The sequence below is a fragment of the Dermacentor andersoni genome, chromosome 9 (genome assembly GCF_023375885.2).
Source record: "Dermacentor andersoni chromosome 9, qqDerAnde1_hic_scaffold, whole genome shotgun sequence".
Taxonomy (NCBI): Eukaryota; Metazoa; Arthropoda; class Arachnida; order Ixodida; family Ixodidae; genus Dermacentor; species Dermacentor andersoni.
This window is the reverse complement of record NC_092822.1, coordinates 3,622,026-3,644,603: the sequence shown is the minus strand read 5'-3', so window position 1 is coordinate 3,644,603 and position 22,578 is coordinate 3,622,026. Positions and strand designations below refer to the sequence as shown.

The 22,578-nt window shown below is 46.9% G+C and overlaps 1 protein-coding gene across 1 annotated transcript in view; it reads right to left on the bottom strand.

Moving 5' to 3' along the window:
• Window positions 1-435: 435 nt before the first annotated feature.
• LOC129383691 (uncharacterized) overlaps window positions 436-22,578 on the bottom strand; it is a 40,470-nt gene continuing 18,327 nt past the window's right edge. The window contains exons 3-4 of the mRNA XM_055068357.2: window positions 737-965; window positions 436-682 (exon numbers count right to left, since the gene is read on the bottom strand). Of these exons, the coding sequence (XP_054924332.1) occupies window positions 513-682; window positions 737-965 (399 nt within the window). The 3' untranslated portion in view covers window positions 436-512. The remainder of the gene's footprint in view (window positions 683-736; window positions 966-22,578) is intronic.

Here is a 22,578-nt window from a genome sequence, read left to right as displayed (position 1 = left end):
AGCACCAAACGGGCGTTCTGTAGTATTGCTCATTCTGGAAGGACTTGTCCCGAAAGGGACAAACAGGTTCATCTCGCGTAACGAATGTTGGGACTTGGTAGCGCAGCGGCTGGCACGCATGCCTGACATTCTTCGAATTACTTTTAATGCGAAAGCATTATGTGGCTTGTGAGGCGCAAAAATTCGGCGTTGGCGATGTTGGCGTGATAACGCCCTGGTCCAAAAAGGCTACGAACCCTCGACCTTTGGTGGGAGTTGAACTCAGGACCTTTCGTGTTAATTAAGGCGAAGTTAAGACACTCTAACCCACGATCTTTGGTCATAGTCGAACCCTCGACCTTTAGTGGTAGTCTAACCTATGGCCTTGCGTAGTGCGTACCTCGTGACGAACACCGTGGTCACGTCGCGGCGCCTCCGCTCACGCGGCCGCAATGCTTTGGTCCACGCAGGGACAACCAATTGCCCCTCGAATTTTATTCTCCTTCTAGCCAATGGAGCGCTCGATGTTTTCGTCAGTCATCGGCGACGGGCGAGTCGCGAATATGCTTGTGCGGCTTGCCGAACGAGGGCGTCTCGGGCGCTTCCTGCATGGCCGGAACGGGCGCCACGTGCCAGGGTACGACGACGCGCGCCGCCATCTTCTCGGGCGAGGCCAACGGAACCGCGGTCGCGTTCAGGCACTCTGCGAGGAGCGGCACTCACTGCCGGTGCGAGCGATAGCAGAGGCGGGACTCACCGTTCGCGCCCCGGGTGGCGAGCTGCGTCCCGCCGGGGCACTCGCAGTGGCTGTACACGCAGCGCGCCCGGGCCGGCCGGCAGTCGGCGTGCTTCGCGCAGCGCGCCCGCAGGCCGCCGGGCGCCGCCTCCTCGCAGCCCAGCCGGTCGGCCGAGCGGCCGTAGCCCTCGCGGCACGCGCACCAGCCCAGGTTCACCACGCACTCGCTGTGCGACGCGCTGCACTGCTCCTGCGATTATTCGAGCGTCACCAACCGGAATGCTGCACGCAGAGCTTGCGTTTGTAAGTAACAAACCCGCCAGCGCGCAGGCGCGTGGTCAGAATATTCTCGCCAACTCGTAGCCGCCGATAATGTGCGCCTTCTTGTTCAGGACAATAAAAGGCACCAGTACAATCGCACAACCAGCGGATGGTAGGCAGCCATGATGTGGTCGCAACGCTGCCCAGCAGCGTCGTTTTCAGAAAGATGAAGAAACAAAAGCGTGGCGGCCAAAGTGAACATGCAATGAGTCGCGTACCTTTGCATTGCCGTCATCGGCGTCTTCTGGCCGCAGAATACTCAATGCTGACTGCACGACGGAAGAGCAGCCATCTCTCGGCGTCTCGCTTGACCGATGCGGATTTTGTACAGCTTCCGCGACTTAACCGACATGACCGATGACCAATGAGTTCCAATGTAAAATCCTTGTGGAAGATTCTATGTAACATTTTCTGGATGATGATTTTGTCAGGAAAGTGGCTGCACTCCTTGCGCCTTTCGTTATGTGGGGGTCTTCCCTCTACCACTGAGCGACTGGCGCTTGGAACGATACTTGATTGTGTAGAGGCGGTGGGCAAAAAGCGCTGCGCGACTCAATTGTCTCGAAAGCTTCAACATTCTTCGAGGAGCAATGAAAACGGTCACGTTGGAAAATAAAAATCGAAGCTATCTTGCTCCTAAATAATCTCCGTTTTCACGTTTTCTTTGCCTCGATTAAAGAGACCAAAACTTGCGACTCTCAAATCTGCAATGATTATACGGCGTTCTGTCCGATGGGAAAAGACTGCAATGCAAGATGCACGTAATCATATCACCAATCATATGAAATTCGGCGGGAAACTTCAATGTACTATATAGAAGGTGCTAAAATAGGGCTTAACGTTCTCAGGTTAGCTAGACTTATAGTCACGACTTTGAAAATTAAACAGTTCATTGCTTCCAGTTAGTCTTTATTCATTGACAGGCTAGTCGGTGCGTACTCATGATGAACTTTAGCACAAGGAGACATGATAAACACAAGGCCGCCCCTTGAATGTCTGACCGAATTTTGGCGAGAGCGAAATTAAGAAGCGCTCGTGCACCTGAGGGCTGGGTACGTTGGTCCACGTTGATCCTATGGCGTGCCTCGTAATGAGCCCATTGTTTGGGCACGTAAAACTGCAGACAGTTTAGGAAGCAGACAACACAAGGCGCTACTCACAATTGGCATCTTTACTACGGTACACCTAAGAAATGCACACATAAGGAGGACGCGCTGACCAGCCATCACGACAGACCGATCAAGAGGGCTATGTCACACAAAAAAGGTCTAAAAAACAACATGTCGTGTTGTGCAGAAAAATAGAATAAACCTTGACGCATCTTTGACCCAAGTGACCTTGTGTAAACTGCTTCTCATAATTCTCGGGCTCCTTTTCAATATCTGCAGTTTCCTTGACACGTCCACATTTCACAGTTGTGTGCTAAACGCGAGCCTGTTCCTGCCAGTTAGTACTGTACTCTTGTTTATTTCAGCCGCTCATTAATAAAGCAGCCAGTGTGGCCAACGTTTAAACATTGCCAGGTATCAAGGGTGTCTTACGAACTTTACCAACAGTAGATTCTACAAACATTACATGTTCATTTTCGCAATCCAGTTTCTTAATCCTTTGGGGTGCGCTGTTGCACAACCTTGACAGTTTTAAAGCTGTAGAAAAAACAACTGGAATATGGTATGTATTTGCCACGTTTTTCAATTTATGAGAAACCCTATGGGAATACACTACTACTTCAGGCAGTTGCGTGACACAAGCGCAGTTGCTATCGCGCCGCTTGCCTTTCAGTTTCTGAAGCAAGGCCTCCGAAACCGGTCTCAACGCGAAGCATAGCTGGTCTTGGAATATACTTAACTACACAGCTATTGTTTGCGTTGCGTGATTTCATTAGAGCAGCTTCTAAAGACATCAACGGCGCATTCCACAGGGTTCGCCGACTCACCGACACGGTGCAGAGAAAGCTCCAGAGTGCTTCCTCGCCAACAAACACCATGACGTATAAATATGGCAGGCATGATATAATGCCATCCTCCAAGCGCCAGCATTGCTAAAAACACAGCCTTCGAGATTGCTCACATATCTTTGTAGCAGCAATGAGCTTTGGGCTTTACGGCGGCTTTCCAGAATTTTGTCAGTGTTTCCGGGACATATTAATGAGCGCCTGAAGAAAGCACAAGCGGTTTTGACCGACAGGAACAGGTTTGCATTTAGCGCGACACTGCAAAATGCGCGCGTACCAAGCTTGCTTTAAGGAGACCGCGATATTGAAAAGGAGCCGGTATACCGCTTGCCCAAGAATGATGAGAAGCATTGTTTATAATATGAGGATGATAGTCACAATCAGCTCTTTATGTACACTGCGGGACGAAGGCCTCTCCCAGCAATATTCAATTAACCCTAGTCTTGCCATAGCTGATGCCAACTTGGGCCGGCGAGTTTCCCAATTTCATCAAGCCACCTAATTCTCTGCCGTCCTCAACAGCGCTTCCCTTCCCTTAGCACAGATCCTATAACTCTAACAGTTCGCCGGTTATCTACTATACGCACTACATGGCCTGCTCAGCTCTAATGCAAGCAGAATATCGGCTATCCCCGTTTTCGGTCTGGTCCACACCGCTCTCTTCCTGTCTCTTAACGTTACGCCTAATATTTTATTGCGATAGCAATTATGGGGACACTCCAGGCACATTTCTGCCGTCGTTGTCGCCGTGAGGTTCCGTATAAGGTCCAAGGGCGATAAAATCGTCGCCGCGCGCGATGGAGGAAGGAAAAAAACTGACGCGCGCTAGGAGAAACGTGTGGAGGAAGCCACGCGGCATTTTCTTTTTGCTTTCTTTCGCTGTAGCGGCCATGTTTTCGGGCCACAATGGCGGCTTTGGTGTGGTTGTTGTGCACGTGTCGCTCCGCAGGTTCAGTACCGTGGCAAAGGCATCGTGTGTGCTGGATTGCGTTAGTCTCCGTGTTTTGTACCGCTGTGTTATCTATATATTATGCTCTCCAAGCGGTTGTGGCCAGGTGGGACTAGAAGAAGTAAAAAGCGTGAAACGAGCGCGCATGCAACGCCTTACACCACACCACGAGTACGAAGGACGACGTGGGGATATTTTTCCCGTCTTTGGTGGATTCATGCTAACGCGTCATCACAGACAGCAACCGCTGCGCTTCAGATTACGCACGCTAAACACCTTGCACGTCAGTGACAGCTGTGCAGTGTTCTTGCTTTTGATACGGACGACGCATGTGTGGCATGTAAAACAGCCATGTGGAAGGATGCAAAAGAAGCGGCTGCTGTGAGTAATAAAGGGATGAGCCCCCTTATACTGCAGTAATCTTATGTGTGTGGTCGAGGGGCGCAGGGAAGTGAAGGTTGGCAGATGCAGTTCAAGAGTGAACAAGGCTCGACAGAAGAACGTACGCCTGCACGTACGTAGGCCCGGTCAGCGCGCTAGGCGCACGTTACGGACTTATGCCCCAACCACTGGCACGCGTCGAAAAGCTTCGGCACGCGCCGAAGCGTCAAAAGCGTCAAAAGGGACGGTCAGGAACACGGCGAAGCGTGACGATCCGCAGCGATTGTCTACTGCCGATGCTAGAAGTTTGCCGACGCGAGGCGACGCTGCGCCGGCGTGCACCAATGAGAGGCTGAGACGCGTCGCAGCCTCAACCAATCGGAGGCTGCGAATCCTCCGGCTGCTATGCCTATGATGGCCGACCGTGCGAAGGCGCCGGCACCAACGATCGTCCGAGTTCTTTGGACGCACGAAGCGCGCGACAGTGTTCCTGAGAGACAGTGTTGTAATAGTAGGCCGACAACGACACGACCGACCGACCGACGACCGTGGGTTGTGGCAGCGCGAGGTGGATCCGAAGCGACTTCGAACGACGCCGACTAATCCAACCTGCCCACTGGGTTCCGCCGGGCTCGGTAAGATCGTCTGCTAAAACAGCCAACCTAATCACCATTGCCGCAACGCCTGTGCTTGTTGTATGTGTATTTTGTTGTGCTCAAAACGAATGGAGACATGTTTACGAGCTCCGAAGTCTGGACAATCAACACTCGCCTATCGCCGATGTTGTTTACGTTACGCGTAGGCCTAGCGCGCCCACCGAGTTCGTAACTGGCGAGTGAAGAAACTCTGTCGAAGGAAATTAATTTTCAAGTCTGTTCGGTGCTGCAGTGATTTAAAATATGGCACTCCTGACGTTGTGTGATGTGTGATATGGTGAATGAACCGTGTGGAACTTGGGGTGGTCAACCGCGGCGTGTTTCGTGTGGTGTCGGGTGACTCAAATTTAACGGGTAAGTTCTGCGCTGTTTCCAGTGGCAAAGATAACTTCCGAAAGCGAAGGACACTAGTAGCCGAACTATGGGAAGTACCTACATTATCAGCCGTGCTGCCCGGATCAGCTGACACTGCGCTCTTCTATTCGGCATGTGAATCCAGTTCAGTACAAGTTCACTGTGCTCCTTCACTCACTTCTTTCAAGTGCATCCGTCTTTTGGGCTAGTTGGAGATAAATCGCTCGTGTAGCAATCAATAACACTGACGCACTGAAGCATACGTGACAACGTAGTCATGTTTGATTCAGTGTGTCCTTATACCTGAGCATTGCAAAAAGAAATCTGTTTGCAACGTGTGCCCCGTGTGCAGTGCATAGCAGGACCTGCATCATGCAAGACCTATGCATGTAGCAGCGTATACCATGATTGCTTCGAAGTCTGCTTCAGAAGCAGCAAGTACCGAGTCAGTGAAAGTGTAATTGATTTTTTATCTCACTTTTTGTTTATGGAAAGTGTAGCTGGTGTGAGTGCATTGTGCGAGTGCAGTCGGTATGCTTAAACTGCTGGAATCCCTTCAGCTTCTACTAAAATGTTTCTTGCTGCGATACTATAAATTGTAGTCAGGACAAAGATCTACTCAAAACAAAGTTACTAATGCATCTGCGCAGAATGTGTTTGATTAGCAAGTTAACACTTCCACAACAACAGTATGCCGATGCACAGCATATGTGCTTGCAATAAATACATTCCGTAAAGGTGAACGACTGGGCCTACAATAACAAACTTTGTGGTAGCACTGCGAAAAGTGCTGCCATGCGTATCAGCCGCAACAAAACTGCTGCACGTCCAACCTACTTCCATGGAGGCACCTCTATAAAGACGGTTCGGGCCCTTCCCATTCTGGGTGTAACATTTAGCTCTTCTCTCAACCTTTCCGCATATGTCACCAGCACTGTATCTAAGCATCGGCCCATTCTTGGGTTTGTGTCCCGTGTCTCCCTTCCCTGGTGACGTAAGGTTTTCCGAGCACTCTACGCTTCTATCATTCTGTCACAACTTGAGTACTTGAGTTCCAGTACCAAACTCGCGACGCTAACAAACTTAAGCTTGTTCAGCGCCGGACAACACGCACCCTCTACTCTCGTCTTTTCGGTTGTCGCAAGCTCATGCCAGCCTACGAGGATTGCCTCAAACCTCTCAAGTAGCACACCCTGCAATACCAGCGCAACATTGCACTAGTCTATACTGCAGGGTGCTTGACGACTCTCTGGACAGCACTAATCTTTCTTCAGTTCGTCTGAACAAGTGGTCAGCACAGCCTGAGCCCTCATCGCGCCTCTATGGCCCGACACCACAACTCCATGATTATAGCTAGCATGCGGAGCTTTCTCTTCACCCCCCTTGGCCATTTGGATTCTCCTTCCTTGGAACCAGACTGAATTGGCACTCCTGTGTGTTGTGCACCCGTCGAATGTGTGCGTGTGTGCCGTGCTGTGTTATTGAGCAAGTGTGTGTGTGTGTGTGTGTGTGTGTGTGTGCACGTGGAGGGGAAGGAGGTGTCGTCTGCATCCTGCAAATTCCTGCTCTAGATGGCTGGTTATCAGACGCTCTAACATACAGGCATCAGCCTTTTTTTTAGTCTAGAGTGCCAAGTTACCACTAAGATTATTATTATTATTATTATTATTATTATTATTATTATTATTATTATTATTAATATTATTATTATTATTATCAGAACCATCACTACGACCACATTGATTGTGTTGAAGCCAGTGTGACACATAATTCAAAATATTTCTGGAGCTTTGTGCGCTCTCACTCTTCTAAAAAGCGTGCCAAAGATGTGCGTCTTCATGAAAATGGTGGTGTTGTCTCGAACACTGCTGATGCCTTTGCAGAACATTTCTGTTTGCTATATGGTGTGAAAAATGCTTCAAGTAACCTTCCTTCTCAGTCTGGCACAGTGTATGCTATCAGTCAATGAAAACCTTGTTTCCAAGTATATGAAATGCCTTAAACTTTGCCTTAAACTTTCCCTTTCTTGTGGTGTTGATGGTATTTCCTCCGCAGAGTTTAACCCTTTGAGACGCTGTCTACACAACTGTGCACAGCATGAGCGTGCATCAATAGCAAAAGCACTGATGAAAGTAATGGTATTTAAAATGTGTTTCATACATCTTGAAACACTTATTATTGGAACTGTGCTGCAATTTTGAATAACGTGCAGAATGTTTTAGCAAAATGAGTGGGAAGGTAGACGGCTGGGTGTATTTACTCTGTGTCAGTATGTTGTATGTAGCGGGTTCACTTTTTTCATTGTTTTTACAATATCATGCACCAGGCATAATTTTCAAGTGGCTGGATAAGTGCTTTTCAAGCTTTTCAAAACACGAAATAGTACATGTTCTCATATTTTGTGTTCCTGTAGTGAGTTTTCGCATGGAGTTGAAATTTTGTAAACGTGACAAAATTCGCTAAACAATTGAAAATTCTTAATATTTTCTGCAGCTGTACACTTTCTACGATTCTGAAAATGCAAGAGATTGGGTGAAAGCAACTTTTCAATCAACGGGATAAAGTGGCATCTGAAAGGGTTAAGACGTATGGAAGCATACATGTTCCCTGTTCTCACAAACATCTTCAATAGCTCCCTAAAGTTTAGTACCTTTTCTAGCACTCGGAAGGTAGCATGGGAATTGCCCATGCACAAATCAGGTGCTAGATCTGCAGTTACTAACTGCCGACCTATATCTATCCTCTGCAGTGCGTCAAAAGTGCTTGAATCGATATTGGATTCCTTGCTTTCTGTTAGTGCTAAGAGCATTTTAATAAATGAACAGCATGACTGTGTGCCGACAACTTAAAACTATTTGAGGCTGTGAACAGTGTTCACCATTGCATCGACTTCCAAAAAGACATTTTTTTCACTCTCAAACTGGTGCAGAAACAATAAGTACTCCTAAATGCTTCCAATACTATGACATTAAGTTATATGCAGAAAACGCACCATGTGAAACTTTGATGCACCCTACGTGATGCTCCACTCCTTAGGGTCGATAAAATGAAAGATCTTGGTGTGTACTTCGATAAAATGCTAAGCTTCTCTTCACATAGATAATTACACAACATGCCCTTCACGCTCTTGGAATTTCATGCCGTATATTGCATGATTATCACTCGCCTATTGTGTTTCTGAAATTCTGCTGTGTGCCGCCAACTACTAGAGTATGCCTCTGTAGGAGGGGGTGCAACGAGCAAATCTAATTCTGACCTCATTGAACGCATCCAGAATAAATTGATATCTTAAAGCACCACTTTTGCCATCCTGGTGACCACAGTTGAGCCTTCTCCAATATACTTCAACTCGCACCTATAAATTCAAGACTTAATCACACCTTTTGTTCCTGTATAGGGTGGTCCATGACATTATGCATTCCCTAAAGCTTCTTGATCATATGCATTTGTTCGTGCCGCAACAGTATACCAGTTAGCATTCCACATTCGTCGCCTAGCCTTGTTGCAAGATTGTGCTGTATAAGACTCGACTCCAAAACATACTTCAGAGTTCGTTTCCTGTGTTTTGTGTATCTGTAGATAATCACGTAGGATTAACTCCCGTTTACTTTTCCTCTTTTCCTTTTTTCCTTATTTGTTCCTCTATCTTGCATTTTTTTTTGTCTACCACATTCATGTTTTCTGTACTAGTCCATCCATCCTAGTCCTAGTCTCGCATAGTGCTCGTTAAGTGCACCAGTACAAAGGCTCTCTAGCTGTTCCTGGGCACTACAATAAACATTTGAATGGTTATTATTATCGTAGTATAAAATCGTGCTTTTTAAGTATGTACTAGTATACTATTTCAGTGCAGTAGCTTTTGTGCAATTAAAAAAAGGGCATGAATTAAAAAAGTGTAATATTATTATCCTATGTGCCTGATCATATGCATTGTGCTATTAATTTCGTCTGAGTAATAATAATGGTTAGCTACTGTATCCAGTGTTATGCAATAAAATATGCCACAGCAATTATTGCGTGCCTCGCAGAACAAATTGAATATATCTTTCTCAGTCGAAACATCATAGCAGGCTGAAAACAATAAAACAATTTTTTTTTTTTTGTGGTGACGAAGTGTATAAATTGTGAAAATAACCTGTTTATATATTTCTTATACTATGCAAATGAGCCGCTCCCATACATTCGAATAAGCGCTTCAATAGTACGACTTGGCAAAGGGCAACGAAAGCTCTTAGCCCTATTAAAGCCCTCCAATTCTCAAGCTTGTATTATCTGACGGTATGTCATTTTATTAATGTAAAGAAAGACAAACTTGACATGTGGAAACCAGTTATGATAGAACATGGCCCTTACACTGTGAAAATGTTTTGTAGCAATACACTCAATGTGAAGGCCTCCGGATGCGGTGTTGATGCATCAAAACAACGCAGAATAATAGAGGTGATCCATGGGCTAGATTTAACAGAATCAAGAATCGAGGGGAGACAAGCTGCGAATTACATAAATTTATCTATTCTAGATTTTTTTTTTGTGAGTGCTATAGGTGTTTCAATTCTTTTTTGATGATTTTCTCAGAACCCACTTTTTCAAGTTCCTTTCATGACCACCAAGCATAATTATATTGACACGGATGCTTTATCTGTATCTGGTTACCGTATTTCACCGGCTAAAAAATGTTAAACGTTATCGCTCGGTGCAGGATGCGACTCTGGTTCCTCGAAAAGTAGCAGCAGTGACGACGTGCCTTATGAAATGATATTGTAACGTGGCGAAGAGGAGTAGAGAGAAGAGGAGAACGACGAGCTCGCTAGTATGCAAGGCAACATTTCGGTGGCGACATCGTGGCGACCACTCATCCATCCTAGTCTTCATCTGTAAATAAACATCGATCATCCGTAACAGTTTTTGGTGGAGGTGCGGGGTACCCCCGACCACCACGCAACACGGACGACACAGTTCTCCAATCTCCTGGTCTGCGTCGAAACCGCCGAGTCGCTGGATTGCCGCTAATACTTCCGGTGTTTCAGATGTCCCACGCCGAAGGCAACACTCGCACCGAACCAGCGGCATGGCTAGTCCGTGGCAGCGCCAACAGCTGGTAGAGCCTCGCACATTCGCAGGGAAGCCCGGCGAGGCCGTCGAAGAATGACTTATCCACTACGAACAGGTGAGCAAGCACTATTGTTGGGACAGCGCAACGCGACTCTCAAACGTAGTCTTCTTTCTGATGGACACGGCGCTCGTGTGGTTCGATAACCCCGAGAAAACTCTGACAACATGTGATTGTTTCACCCCCGAAATCAAGGAGCGTTTCGGCGATTCTGTCGCAAAGAAGCAGGCAGAACAAACGCTCCTTCAAAGAGCTCAAGTTCTGGGCGAGACGTGCACGATCTACATCGAAAACGCACTCAACCTACGCAGAACGGTCAGTCCTCGTATGTTAGAGGAGGACAAAGTTGGTCATTTGTTGAAGGAAATGGAGGAGGTCGTTTGCAACTTCTTCATTGGTAAAAAGCACCTTAGCTCAGTCGCCGACGTAGTACGTCATTGCCGTACCTTTGAGGCTCTCGAACTGCGCCGTATCATCCCGAAGTTTGGCTGGCTAGCAAACGTAACAACTGTTGCAACCATTGAAGACGACATCCCACCAGTCATTCTTGCGACGACCATCACACAGATTGTTGTCGTTGCATGGAACTGAACACGGAGTTCGGTGATGGCCAACATCCGTACAATCTTCCACCCCTTTCCATCGGTGCAACGACTGTCGAGGAGTACCGCTGGAGAAGGCCAATGAGAACGCAACAGAACTGCCACCGGGAAACCGACAACGAGCGTGTTGAGGGATGTGCCCGTTGTTCAGCAACAGCCTACTCGAAGCCACGGACATACCCATCCTACCCGAACGTTAGCCGTGAGCCTCCCGTGTGTTATAACTGCGGTGTCACAGGACACATCTCTCGATTCTGTCGGCAACGTCGTTGGGCACCGAGGTGGTACTAGTCACAGCCAACGTCCTATGGCCCCGAACGCAGTAACTTCAACCATTCCTGGCCTCCACGGTCCTTTCCTTCATCGACAACCTTCCCCATAAACAGCCCACGACGGAATCACCGCAGCGACTCACCCGTTTCGCAGTCTCACTCCACCGTCTTCTCGTCAACGCCGCTCTGCTTCACGGAGGCGATGTTTGTTCTCACCACCACCGTTGGGAAACTAGGTTGCATGCGTAGCCGATGGAGGTGAGGTCGCCAGACTCAACACGACACAGATACCTCTACCGGTTACAATGCTGAGATCATCATCATCATCATCATCATCATCATCATCATCATCATCATCATCATCAGCCTAGTTACGCCCACTGCAGGGCAAAGGCCTCTCCCATACTTCTCCAACTACCCCGGTCATGTACTAATTGTGGCCATGTTGTCCCTGCAAACGTCTTAATGTCATCTGCCCACCTAACTTTCTGCCGCCCCCTGCTACGCTTCCCTTCCCTTGGAATCCAGTCCGTAACTCTTAGTGACCATCGGTTATCTTCCCTCCTCATTACATGTCCGGCCCATGCCCATTTCTTTTTCTTGATTTCAACTAAGATGTCGTTTACCCGCGTTTGTTGCCTCACCCAATCTGCTCTTTTCTTATCCCTTAACGTTACACCCATCATTCTTCTTTCCATAGCTCGTTGCGTCGTCCTCAATTTCAGCAGAACCCTTTTCGTAAGCCTCCAGGTTTCTGCCCCATATGTGAGTACTGGTAACACACAGCTGTTGTACACTTTCCTTTTGAGGGATAGTGGCAACCTACTGTTCATGATTTGAGAATGCCTGCCAAACGCACCCCAACCCATTCTTATTCTTCTGGTTATTTCAGTCTCATGATCCGGGTCCGTGGTCACTACCTGCCCTAAGTAGATGTATTCCCTTACCACTTCCAGTGTTTCGCTACCTATCGTAAACTGCTGTTCTCTTCCGAGACTGTTAAACAGTACTTTAGTTTTCTGCAGATTAATTTTCAGACCCACCCTTCTGCTTTGCCTCAGATCAGTGAGCATGCATTGCAATTGGTCTCCTGAGTTACTAAGCAAGGCAATATCATCAGCGAATCGCAAGTTCCTAAGGTATTCTCCATCAACTTTTATCCCCAATTCTTCCCACTCCAGGCCTCTGAATACCTCCTGTAAACATGCTGCGAATAGCATTGGAGATATCGTATCTCCCTGTCTGACGCCTTTCTTTATAGGGATTTTGTTGCTTTCTTTGTGGAGGACTACGGTGGCTGTGGAGCCGCTATAGATATCTTCCAGTATTTTTACATATGGCTCATCTACACCCTGATTCCGTAATGCCTCCATGACTGCTGAGGTTTCGACTGAATCAAACGCTTTCTCGTAATCAATGAAAGCTATATATAAGGGTTGGTGATATTCTGCACATTTCTCTATCACTTGATTGATAGTGTGAATATGGTCTATTGTTGAGTAGCCTTTACGGAATCCTGCCTGGTCCTTTGGTTGACAGAAGTCTAAGGTGTTCCTGATTCTATTTGCGATTACCTTAGTAAATACTTTGTAGGCAACGGACAGTAAGCTGATCGGTCTATAATTTTTCAAGTCTTTGGCGTCCCCTTTCTTATGGATTAGGATTATGTTAGCGTTCTTCCAAGATTCCGGTACGCTCGAGGTTATGAGGCATTGCGTATACAGGGTAGCCAGTTTCTCTAGAACAATCTGACCACCATCCTTCAACAAATCTGCTGTTACCTGATCCTCCCCAGCTGCCTTCCCCCTTTGCATAGCTCCTAAGGCTTTCTTTACTTCTTCTGGCGTTACCTGTGGGATTTCGAATTCCTCTAGGCTATTCTCTCTTCCACTATCGTCGTGGGTGCCACTGGTACTGTATAAATCTCTATAGAACTCCTCAGCCACTTGAACTATCTCATCCATATTAGTAACGATATTGCCGGCTTTGTCTCTTAACGCACACATCTGATTCTTGCCTATTCCTAGTTTCTTCTTCACTGTTTTTAGGCTTCCTCCGTTCCTGAGAGCCTGTTCAATTCTATCCATATTATAGTTCCTGATGTCCGCTGTCTTACGCTTGTTGATTAACTTAGAAAATTCTGCCAGTTCTATTCTAGCTGTAGGTTTAGAGGCTTTCATACATTGGCGTTTCTTGATCAGATCTTTCGTCTCCTGCGATAGCTTACTGGTTTCCTGTCTAACGGCGTTACCACCGACTTCTATTGCGCACTCCTTAATGATGCCCATGAGATTGTCGTTCATTGCTTCAACACTAAGGTCCTCTTCCTGAGTTAAAGCCGAATACCTGTTCTGTAGTTTGATCCGGAATTCCTCTAGTTTCCCTCTTACCGCTAACTCATTGATTGGCTTCTTGTGTACCAGTTTCTTTCGTTCCCTCCTCAAGTCTAGGCTAATTCGAGTTCTTACCATCCTGTGGTCACTGCAGCGTACCTTGCCGAGCACGTCTACATCTTGAATGATGCCAGGGTTCGCGCAGAGTATGAAGTCGATTTCATTTCTAGTCTCACCATTCGGGCTCCTCCCCGTCCACTTTCGACTAACCCGCTTGCGGAAAAAGGTATTCATTATCCGCATATTATTCTGTTCTGCAAACTCTACTAATAATTCTCCTCTGCTATTCCTAGAGCCTATGCCATATTCCCCCACTGACTTGTCTCCAGCCTGCTTCTTGCCTACCCTGGCATTGAAGTCGCCCATCAGTATAGTGTATTTTGTTTTGACTTTACCCATCGCCGATTCTACGTCTTCATAAAAGCTTTCGACTTCCTGGTCATCATGACTAGATATAGGAGCGTAGACCTGTACAACCTTCATTTTGTACCTCTTAAGTTTCACAACAAGACATGCCACCCTCTCGTTAATGCTATAGAATTCCTGTATGTTACCAGCTATTTCCTTATTAATCAGGAATCCGACTCCTAGTTCTCGTCTCTCCGCTAAGCCCCGGTAACACAGTACATGCCCGCTTTTTAGCACTGTATATGCTTCTTTTGTCCTCCTAACCTCACTGAGCCCTATTATATCCCATTTACTACCCTCTAATTCCTCCAATAACACTGCTAGACTCGCCTCACTAGATAGCGTTCTAACGTTAAACGTGGCCAGGTTCAGATTCCAATGGCGGCCTGTCCGGAGCCAGGTATTCTTAGCACCCTCTGCAGCGTCACAGATCTGACCGCCGCCGTGGTCAGTTGCTTCGCGGCTGCTGGGGACTGAGGGCCGGGGTTCGATTGTTGTATTCATATAGGAGGTTGTGGCCAAGTACTGCACCAGGGTGGCCAATCCTGCTCTGGTGAGAGAGTGCGTTACCGGTTCTGGTCACCGGGATCAGGCCGCACTCCAGGCCTGTTTGTGCAATTTTCTCAACACACGGTTTTTTTTTGTATTTTCCGGTGGAGAATAGCGCGGCACCGGGATTTGAATCAACGTCCTCTTGCACTAGAGACGGATACTCTACCGTCCCCGTAGGAGTTAAATTAAAAATTAATTTATGGGGTTTTACGTGACAAAACCACTTTCTGATTATGCGCGCCGTAGTGGAGGACTCCGAAAATTTCGACCACCTGGGGTTCTTTAACGTGCACCTAATTCTAAGTACACGGGTGTTTTCGCATTTCGCCCCCATCGAAATGCGGCCGCCGTGGTCGGGGTCCGATCCCGCGACCTCGTGCTCAGCAGTCTAACACCATAACCACTGAGCAACCACGGCGGGTCCCGCAAAGTGATAATTGATGATAATTGATACAAAGTGATAATTGATGGTATTTGCACAGTGGCCTTGGTGGACACCGTGGCTGTGAGATCGGTTATGAGCCTTTTTTTCGAGAACCGGCTTCGACGCTAAGTGATATTTTCCCTCGACACGCATGCCAAATTCCGTGGAGTAAGCGGTGAAACATTGCGTCCCCTTGGTGTTTGTGCTGTGAATGTGTTATTGGTGGACAAGTGTTATTTAACCGAGTTTGTGCTTTTGGAACGCTGCAGTCATGATGTTATATTAGTCATAGACTTTCTGCAGAACTGCAGGGCTTCAGTCAATTGTGGTGCCGGTGAGCTTTCGATAAATAGCTGCAAACCTGGAGTCCATGCCTGTCAGGATCCCTTATATATGTATACTATCAGAACTCGTGGGTCAACGACCCGCTGGATAAAAAACATTTGCCGTTGGTGAGGGAGTGACGCTGCCTCCGTGGTCTTTAGCACCGGTATCCGTCATTGCATTGTGTACAGACACTTCATTTGACGCCGTGGTGCAACCGTGTGGCGATTCTTGTGGGAAGAAAAACCTACTGGTACACCTAATAGTATCGCATCTGCGAACTGTAGCAGCACATTCTCGGGGGCGTCTGCCGTCCCTGCGCGTGTTCCCGAGAGATTGCTGTCTTCGACGACGTCACGTGCACCGATGGTCGACCGGGACGAGGATTCCACCGAAGGACGAGCCGCTTGCCCTTACGAGCAGAAAAGTCTACGCATGGTCAGCAAGCCTTTGTCTCCACGTGAACGGGACACCTTAGGGCAACTGCTATCCCAGTATGCTTCTGTGTTCGAGTTCTCTCAAGATGAGCACCGTACAAGTATCCCATCCTCGCGTGCTCGTTTTGTGTTGATTATAGGCGACAAAATCCGATTACCAAGAAGGATGTGTACCCGCTCCCGTGAATTGACGACGTAATAGACTTCCTACATTCTGCCTCCTACTTTTCGTCCCTCGATCTACGTTCAGGCTATTGGCATATACCTGTGGATCACGTCGATCAAGAGAAGAGCACCTTTGTTGCACCGGACGGTTTATTCGAATTTAACGTTATGCCGTTCGGGCTCTCTAATGCACCCACCCGCCATGTTCGAGAGATTCATGGACACAATTCTCCGCGCACTAAAGTGGGAAATATGACTTTACTTCCTGGATGATGATGTTATTTTCGGCTGCACATTGAAGAGCATAACGAGCGCCTTAGCCTCGTTCTGAAATGCATGGAGAAAGCGGATTTGATTCTCAACTCTAGGAAAGTGTAGGTTTGGGGAGCGACAGACATTGGTCCTCGGTCATCTAGTTGACAAAGATGGAGTCAGACTTGACCCTCGCAAGATTGAAGCGCTCAGCGCCTCCTAAGCCAGCGCGGGAAATGCGCACTTTCCTGGAAGTTTGCTCTCGGGTCATTCCACGCCACTGTCCCAACCTTGGCGCTCGACCATCAGCGATTTCCTTGAAAAAAAAATTCAACACTATCTATTTAAAGCAAGAAGTCTTTCTGTAAAACATTTTTGCGAAAAAAGTTTTCAGCACCGCTAGGCACATGTGAAGTTTTTAGAAAGCTCGAAAGTATGAGTAGTAAAACGCATTGTAAAAAAAATTTCTCTTCTTAAATTAGGCGAGCACACAATTTTTCCTTGAGAATGAAGATAGGCTTTTCACCTAAAAAGGTGTTATCGATCTTTACGTTTCCGTGAGTTTCTTATACGGCACTAAATATCCAAAATTTGGTGCATATTGAGAATTTTTGGCAGGAAGATAACTTTTACTGAAAGGTTATATTTCATAATAACTAATTGCCAGGAAGTTGTACTGTAAGCTAAATATAATTTGGGACGAATATAACGTGAAATGGCCTATACGGCTGGCAACAAAGTTCCAAAAGTTATTTTTAGCCTATGTTTAGTCGTAAATTTAGCATTGAGGTGGTCTGGGTAAAAATACGTCAAATAATGCATTTATTAGAAACATTCATTGTCTGCAAACTAACAAACATTTATCAAATTACTTTTTGTTTTAAGCAAGAAAAACATTCTTGAATTTGCGTTATACCGGTCTCTGCGCTTGCACGTGTTTCGCTTTCGTAGGAAAGCATCCTAGCGGTAAGTAGAACTCGCGCGGACGCAAAACTTCCTGAGTCGATGGAGGAACATCTAGACAAGATAATCAGCTCCTCAAGTGTTTACTTGAGTGCTTTATTAGAAATTATAAGCCTAGCCAATAAAAAACGCGAGCCCCAATAGAGAAAATTTAACCGGATTTAACCGGATGACATTTCCAAAGTAGTGTGTTATTCTTCAATTCCGGAAATTTGTGGGTTTAATGTTGTTATAAATATTTGACGCCAAAGGTGAATTAACTTTTCTAAAGTTGTACATCGGACCATACGAGGAGACAAGCCAAATCAACACACTATCAGACAAGTTGACAAAGCACGCAGCGAGGTCCGACTTTCTACCCATGACTGCATCTTACTTTCAGCGCCTGCATCGCCAGCCTATATATAACTGGTGTTATCGTAATTGGTTGGAAGGATTTTATGTTCGTCTTATCGCCTTTCCCTTTATAAATCAAATTCATTTTACTCTGTTTCCAGCTGTGCGGAAATTGCTTATTTGTTATGACTGCCTCCAATGCTTTTATCAGCGTTTCCTTGCTTCTTGGGCCAAGTTCATTAATTAATTTGATTGGAATTTCGTCTATCCACGCGGACGTGCATTTTGGAACATTTGCTTCCGCCTTTTTCCAGTTAGGATTGGTCAGTTCTAAGCTGTTTTCTATTATGCTATCCTGTGTTGCTCCCTCATTTGGGGCGATTACCCTATCGTCTTTCCTAAATGACTCAGCTATAACTGAACCAATGTAGTTCACAGCGTCATCTCCCTCTAAACGATCTGCCTCGGCATCATGAATCTGTTCCTGCTTTCTGTGATTCGCTTTGTCCAGCCAGCTTATATGGTTCCAGAATTTTCTTGAACATCCTTTAGTTGCATCGCGAACTTCAGCCAACCAGTGATCAGAGGACTGCTTTATTTTTGCCTGGACGAGGACCTGCATTTGTTGTTTCTTTTGTCGATAAGATTCCCATTTTTGGCCTATTTCCTCTTCAGATATCCGCGCCCTCTTTCCTCCTCTGTGTCCCTGTGATGCCGACCGCAGTTGTTCGATGACCTCCCCAATTTCCTTATTCCACCAACTTCGTGGCTTCCTCTTTCCTCTCCAGCGGTTTACTCCTTAGACTTCTTTTATTTTTGTACTAATGAGTACCTCGAACTGATTATAATCCCACTTTTCCAGGGGATGTTTCTCTATTGCTTCCTCTATGCCGGTCGCTATTTGCGGTATTTGTTCGTCATTGAATTTTGCATACTCTTTTGACTTCCCTGCATTTCTTTCTTGAGCAGGGCTCCCAGCTGTAGACTAATAAGCTTATGATCAGGCTGTACTTCCCTCTTCGTCTATTTTCATTATTACGAGCTTGCTATACATCCCCTGCGACATTAAGCAGTAGTCAATGGTCGTTTGCCTGTTACGGGATTCCCACGAGATCTGTCCCTCCCACTTAGTTTCTCTATTTACTATAACTAGGTTGTGTCTTTCACAGAAGTCTAGCATCAACCTCCCGTTACAATCTGTGTATCCATCCAGATCCTGGATGTGGCCATTCATGTCACCCAGCAGACAAATATTGGCACCTTCTCCAAACTGCTTTATATCGTCATTGAGACACTTCACTAGATCCTTGTTCTCTTGCCTGTATTTGACCCCTGTCCCTAAATAAACTACTCCTAGCCATGTCTTTCTACCGGCAATTATACCTGATACCCAGACATGTCCTTTGCAAGTTGACTTTATTCTTTCCCAATTTGTTCCTTGATGTATCAGCATACCTACTCCTCCTCCCTTCCTCTCCGTTGTTGTTCTGTTGCTCCCTTCCCAGACGTAGCCCTCAATAAACGGTGGGCCTTCTAGATCCCTGAGATGTGTTTCGCATAGCGCGTATACACCTACTTCTTCGTCGTTTAACTGCTGTTCTATTTCTAACCACTTCGCACTCTTTCTACCGCCTTGCATGTTCATGTACTTGATCCTGGTGCTAAATTTCTTTTTGTAGCTTTCTTCCTGGACCTCCTAGTGGCCGTGTTATTGGCGTCAGCCTCTATTGTTGCACTTTCTACATTGTTTCTACTTACCCCTACGCCCTGAGCTGCAGTGGACCCCCTAAAAAAGCTACTGCCCGACCTGCCAGGCGCCAGCCGATCTCGGCTCCTAGCCTTCCATTAAAGTGGATGCCATTTCATGTAAATCCTCCGCCAAAGCCTGCTCTATGCACTTCTCTGTTTATGTCTGCCACTTCAAAGCCTTTCTCCTGGCTTAGCTTTTTTATCTCCCGATTAACAGTCACAACGGCTGCGGGAATTTCCGCTTTGACTGCTGTTTGACTGCTTAGACCGCTTTGACTGCTCATCTACAGATTCGAACCGTGTTATTTTTTTTTCTTTCAATTCACCGACGCCTCACACACCTTGCATTTAACCTTCAGTTGCTTGAACATCTTAGCAGCACTTTATTATCGCTACCACAAAAAGCTAGAAAAAACCACTTGCGACCACGTGCTCAAATAAAATTCTGCCTACCGCAAAACGCCGATCACCTAGAAAAGAAATACTAACTGCCTGTCTAAACTAGTTAAATCACAAATGAGCCCTGCAAATCTATAGCTGCCGGCCGGAAAAGACCCGGCCGTTAGGTCACTGACCTGCTCTTTCGCGAGCACTTCACCTGAACAGCCTAGATTTAAAAACTAGCCTAAATCTAAATTCTTAAAATATTAAAGGAAAGAACTCATTTATTTGTCGAAGTCACGGCGCTCTCGCAGTCGTCCGTCCGGTCCCGGTCACCACGCATAGTCCGAAAAGCACCGAAACAAGCGTGCGCACCGCACCATCGATGGATGGATGGATGTTATGAGCGTCCCCTTTGGAACGGGGCGGTGGGTTGCGCCACCAAGCTCTTGCTATTATACTGCCTAATGTCCTACCTAGGTTAAACAATAAAAAAATAGAAAAGCAAAACACTATGAACTCCCACAACTAAATTTTCTGATCCCCTATTGCGAACTTTGCTTTTGTACGTCTCCGTTTTTTGTCGTTTTCCTATTGTCTTCCCCCAATTTTCCAATCGCCGCTTACTAATCTCTATTGCGGACATGTTTAATGTTCCACTGCTCTCGTTGAACCCAAGGGCTTCAAGGAGGCCAGTGGTGCCTAAATCGACCGCTTGGTAGACGCCTTCACATTCTAATAAAACATGCTCCGTCGTTTCCCTAGCTTTACCGCAGCAAGCACATGCTTCTTCTTCCTTCTTATATCTCGCTTTATAGGTGCGTGTTCTAAGGCATCCCGATCTCGCTTCGAAAAGTAATGAGCTTCCCTTTGAGTTATCATAAATGGTTTCTTTCCTGATTTCGTTTTTTCCTCTTAAGTAGTTACTCATGGCAGGTTTCTTTTCCATTGCCGCCACCCATGAGATTAATTCAGCCACTCTGACTTTCCGCTTGACCTTCTTTGTTGCGGTGTTGCCCACCCTACAGACCAGATACTTGCTGGTAAGCTTCCTAGTTCTTTTCCTCCACTGCGAATCAATGTTTTTCCTGTACAGATGCCTGAACACTCTCCCAGCCTATTTACTCTCTTTCATATTCCTCAGCCGTTCTTCATACTCAATTTTACTGCGAGCTTCCCTCCCTTCAAAACTAGTCCAGCCCATATCACCCTGCACAGCTTCATTCGTAGTCTTCCCGTGAGCGCCCAATGCGAGGCGACCCACTGACCTTTGGTTCACATCGAGTCCTGATTGTACCCCTGATTTAAAGCAAACAACCGCATTTCCAAAAGTAAGTCCTGGAACCATTACACCTTTCCACATACCTCGGAGGACCTGGTACCTATTGTATCCCCATAGCGCTCTGTACTTCATTATGACTGCCCCCCCCCCCCATTTCTCTTCCCCTTCAGTGTTATTGTTGTTTCCTGTGTTTCCATATATCTATTGCCTTGGTTTATCCATATACCAAAGTATTTATATTCTGTTACCCAAGGTATTTCCTGGCCCTGTATCTCCACTGTCTGTTCACTGTTTTCATTGAATACCATAACACCTGATTTTCAAACACTAAATTTCAAACCTGAATTGTTGCCTTCCTTAAAATTAAATTATGGGGTTTCACGTGCCAAAACCACTTTCTGATTATGAGGCACGCCGTAGTGGAGGACTCATGAAATTTCGACCACCTGGGGTTCTTTGACGTCCACCTAAATCTAAGTACACGGGCGTTTTCGCATTTCGCCCTGTTAGGAATGGCCGGTTGAGGTGGCAACGTGCCAGCTATTTCAGCCCGCTGCACGTGCTTCGACCGACCCGCGGTGGCGGCGCCCTTCAGAGAATGAGCGAGGACGACAACGCTAGCCGACCACGCGCTGCGTTTGGAGGATTGGTGACGACAGCAGGGCTGGCCACGTTTGGCGCCCCGTGCATTGTTGGTTAATTTGCCGGGTCGTCATGGTCTCTCTGCGGCAGGGGGAGCCTCCCTGGCAAAAGGGTGCTTTGCGGTATGGGGACCCCAGGATTCGTCACAGTCTGCTGACACACGCGGCGACTACAGGAAAAAGGCAGCTCTGGAATTTAGCGGCGCCAGCTGGGGTCGGGCGTGACCACCTGACTACGGGTACGCAGGACAATGGATACCACGACGACTGCGCTGCAAAGGTCGTCTACCCTCGGAGAGAGCACTGAAACCTGTGCGGCACGTGTGTGTGAGCCCTCCTCCTCCAAAAGGGCCGGGTAGTTTACGATGACGTCGAACGGATTGCTTATAAGCAGCGGTTGTCGGCTGCTAGAGTGTGCTCGTCGTCGTGCTCTGTGCTCATCAATGTACTCGTGAGCTGTGTGCTCGTTTACTGTATGCTTCGTCTTGCGGGCGCCATTTGGGAGTCTCGCTAGACTGTGTAAATGTATCTCTTGTTCAAATGTAAATAATGTAAATAAATTCTGCTTGCCTAGTCCTGTCGCCCCAAGTTCCTCCGATCGTCCTACAGGCCCGACTCCAAATCTTACAGCCCCCATCGAAATGTGGCCGCCGTGGCCGGGATTCGATCCCGCGACCTCGTGCTCAGCAGCCTAACACCATAGCCACTGAGCAACCACGGCGGGTCGTTGCCTTCCTGTCCACAGATATTAGCCAGACGTTGCAAATCACTTTGCTTGTTAGCTAGCAACACAATGTCGTCCGCATAAAATAAACCTGGGAGCTGCTGCTCTACTACTGTACCCGCCTGTTTGCATGAGAGATTAAACCCGATATTACTTCCCTCTAGCGCCCTCTCCATCCTCAACATGTACATCATAAACAGCAGCGGGGATAAAGGGTACCCCTGCCTAAGTCC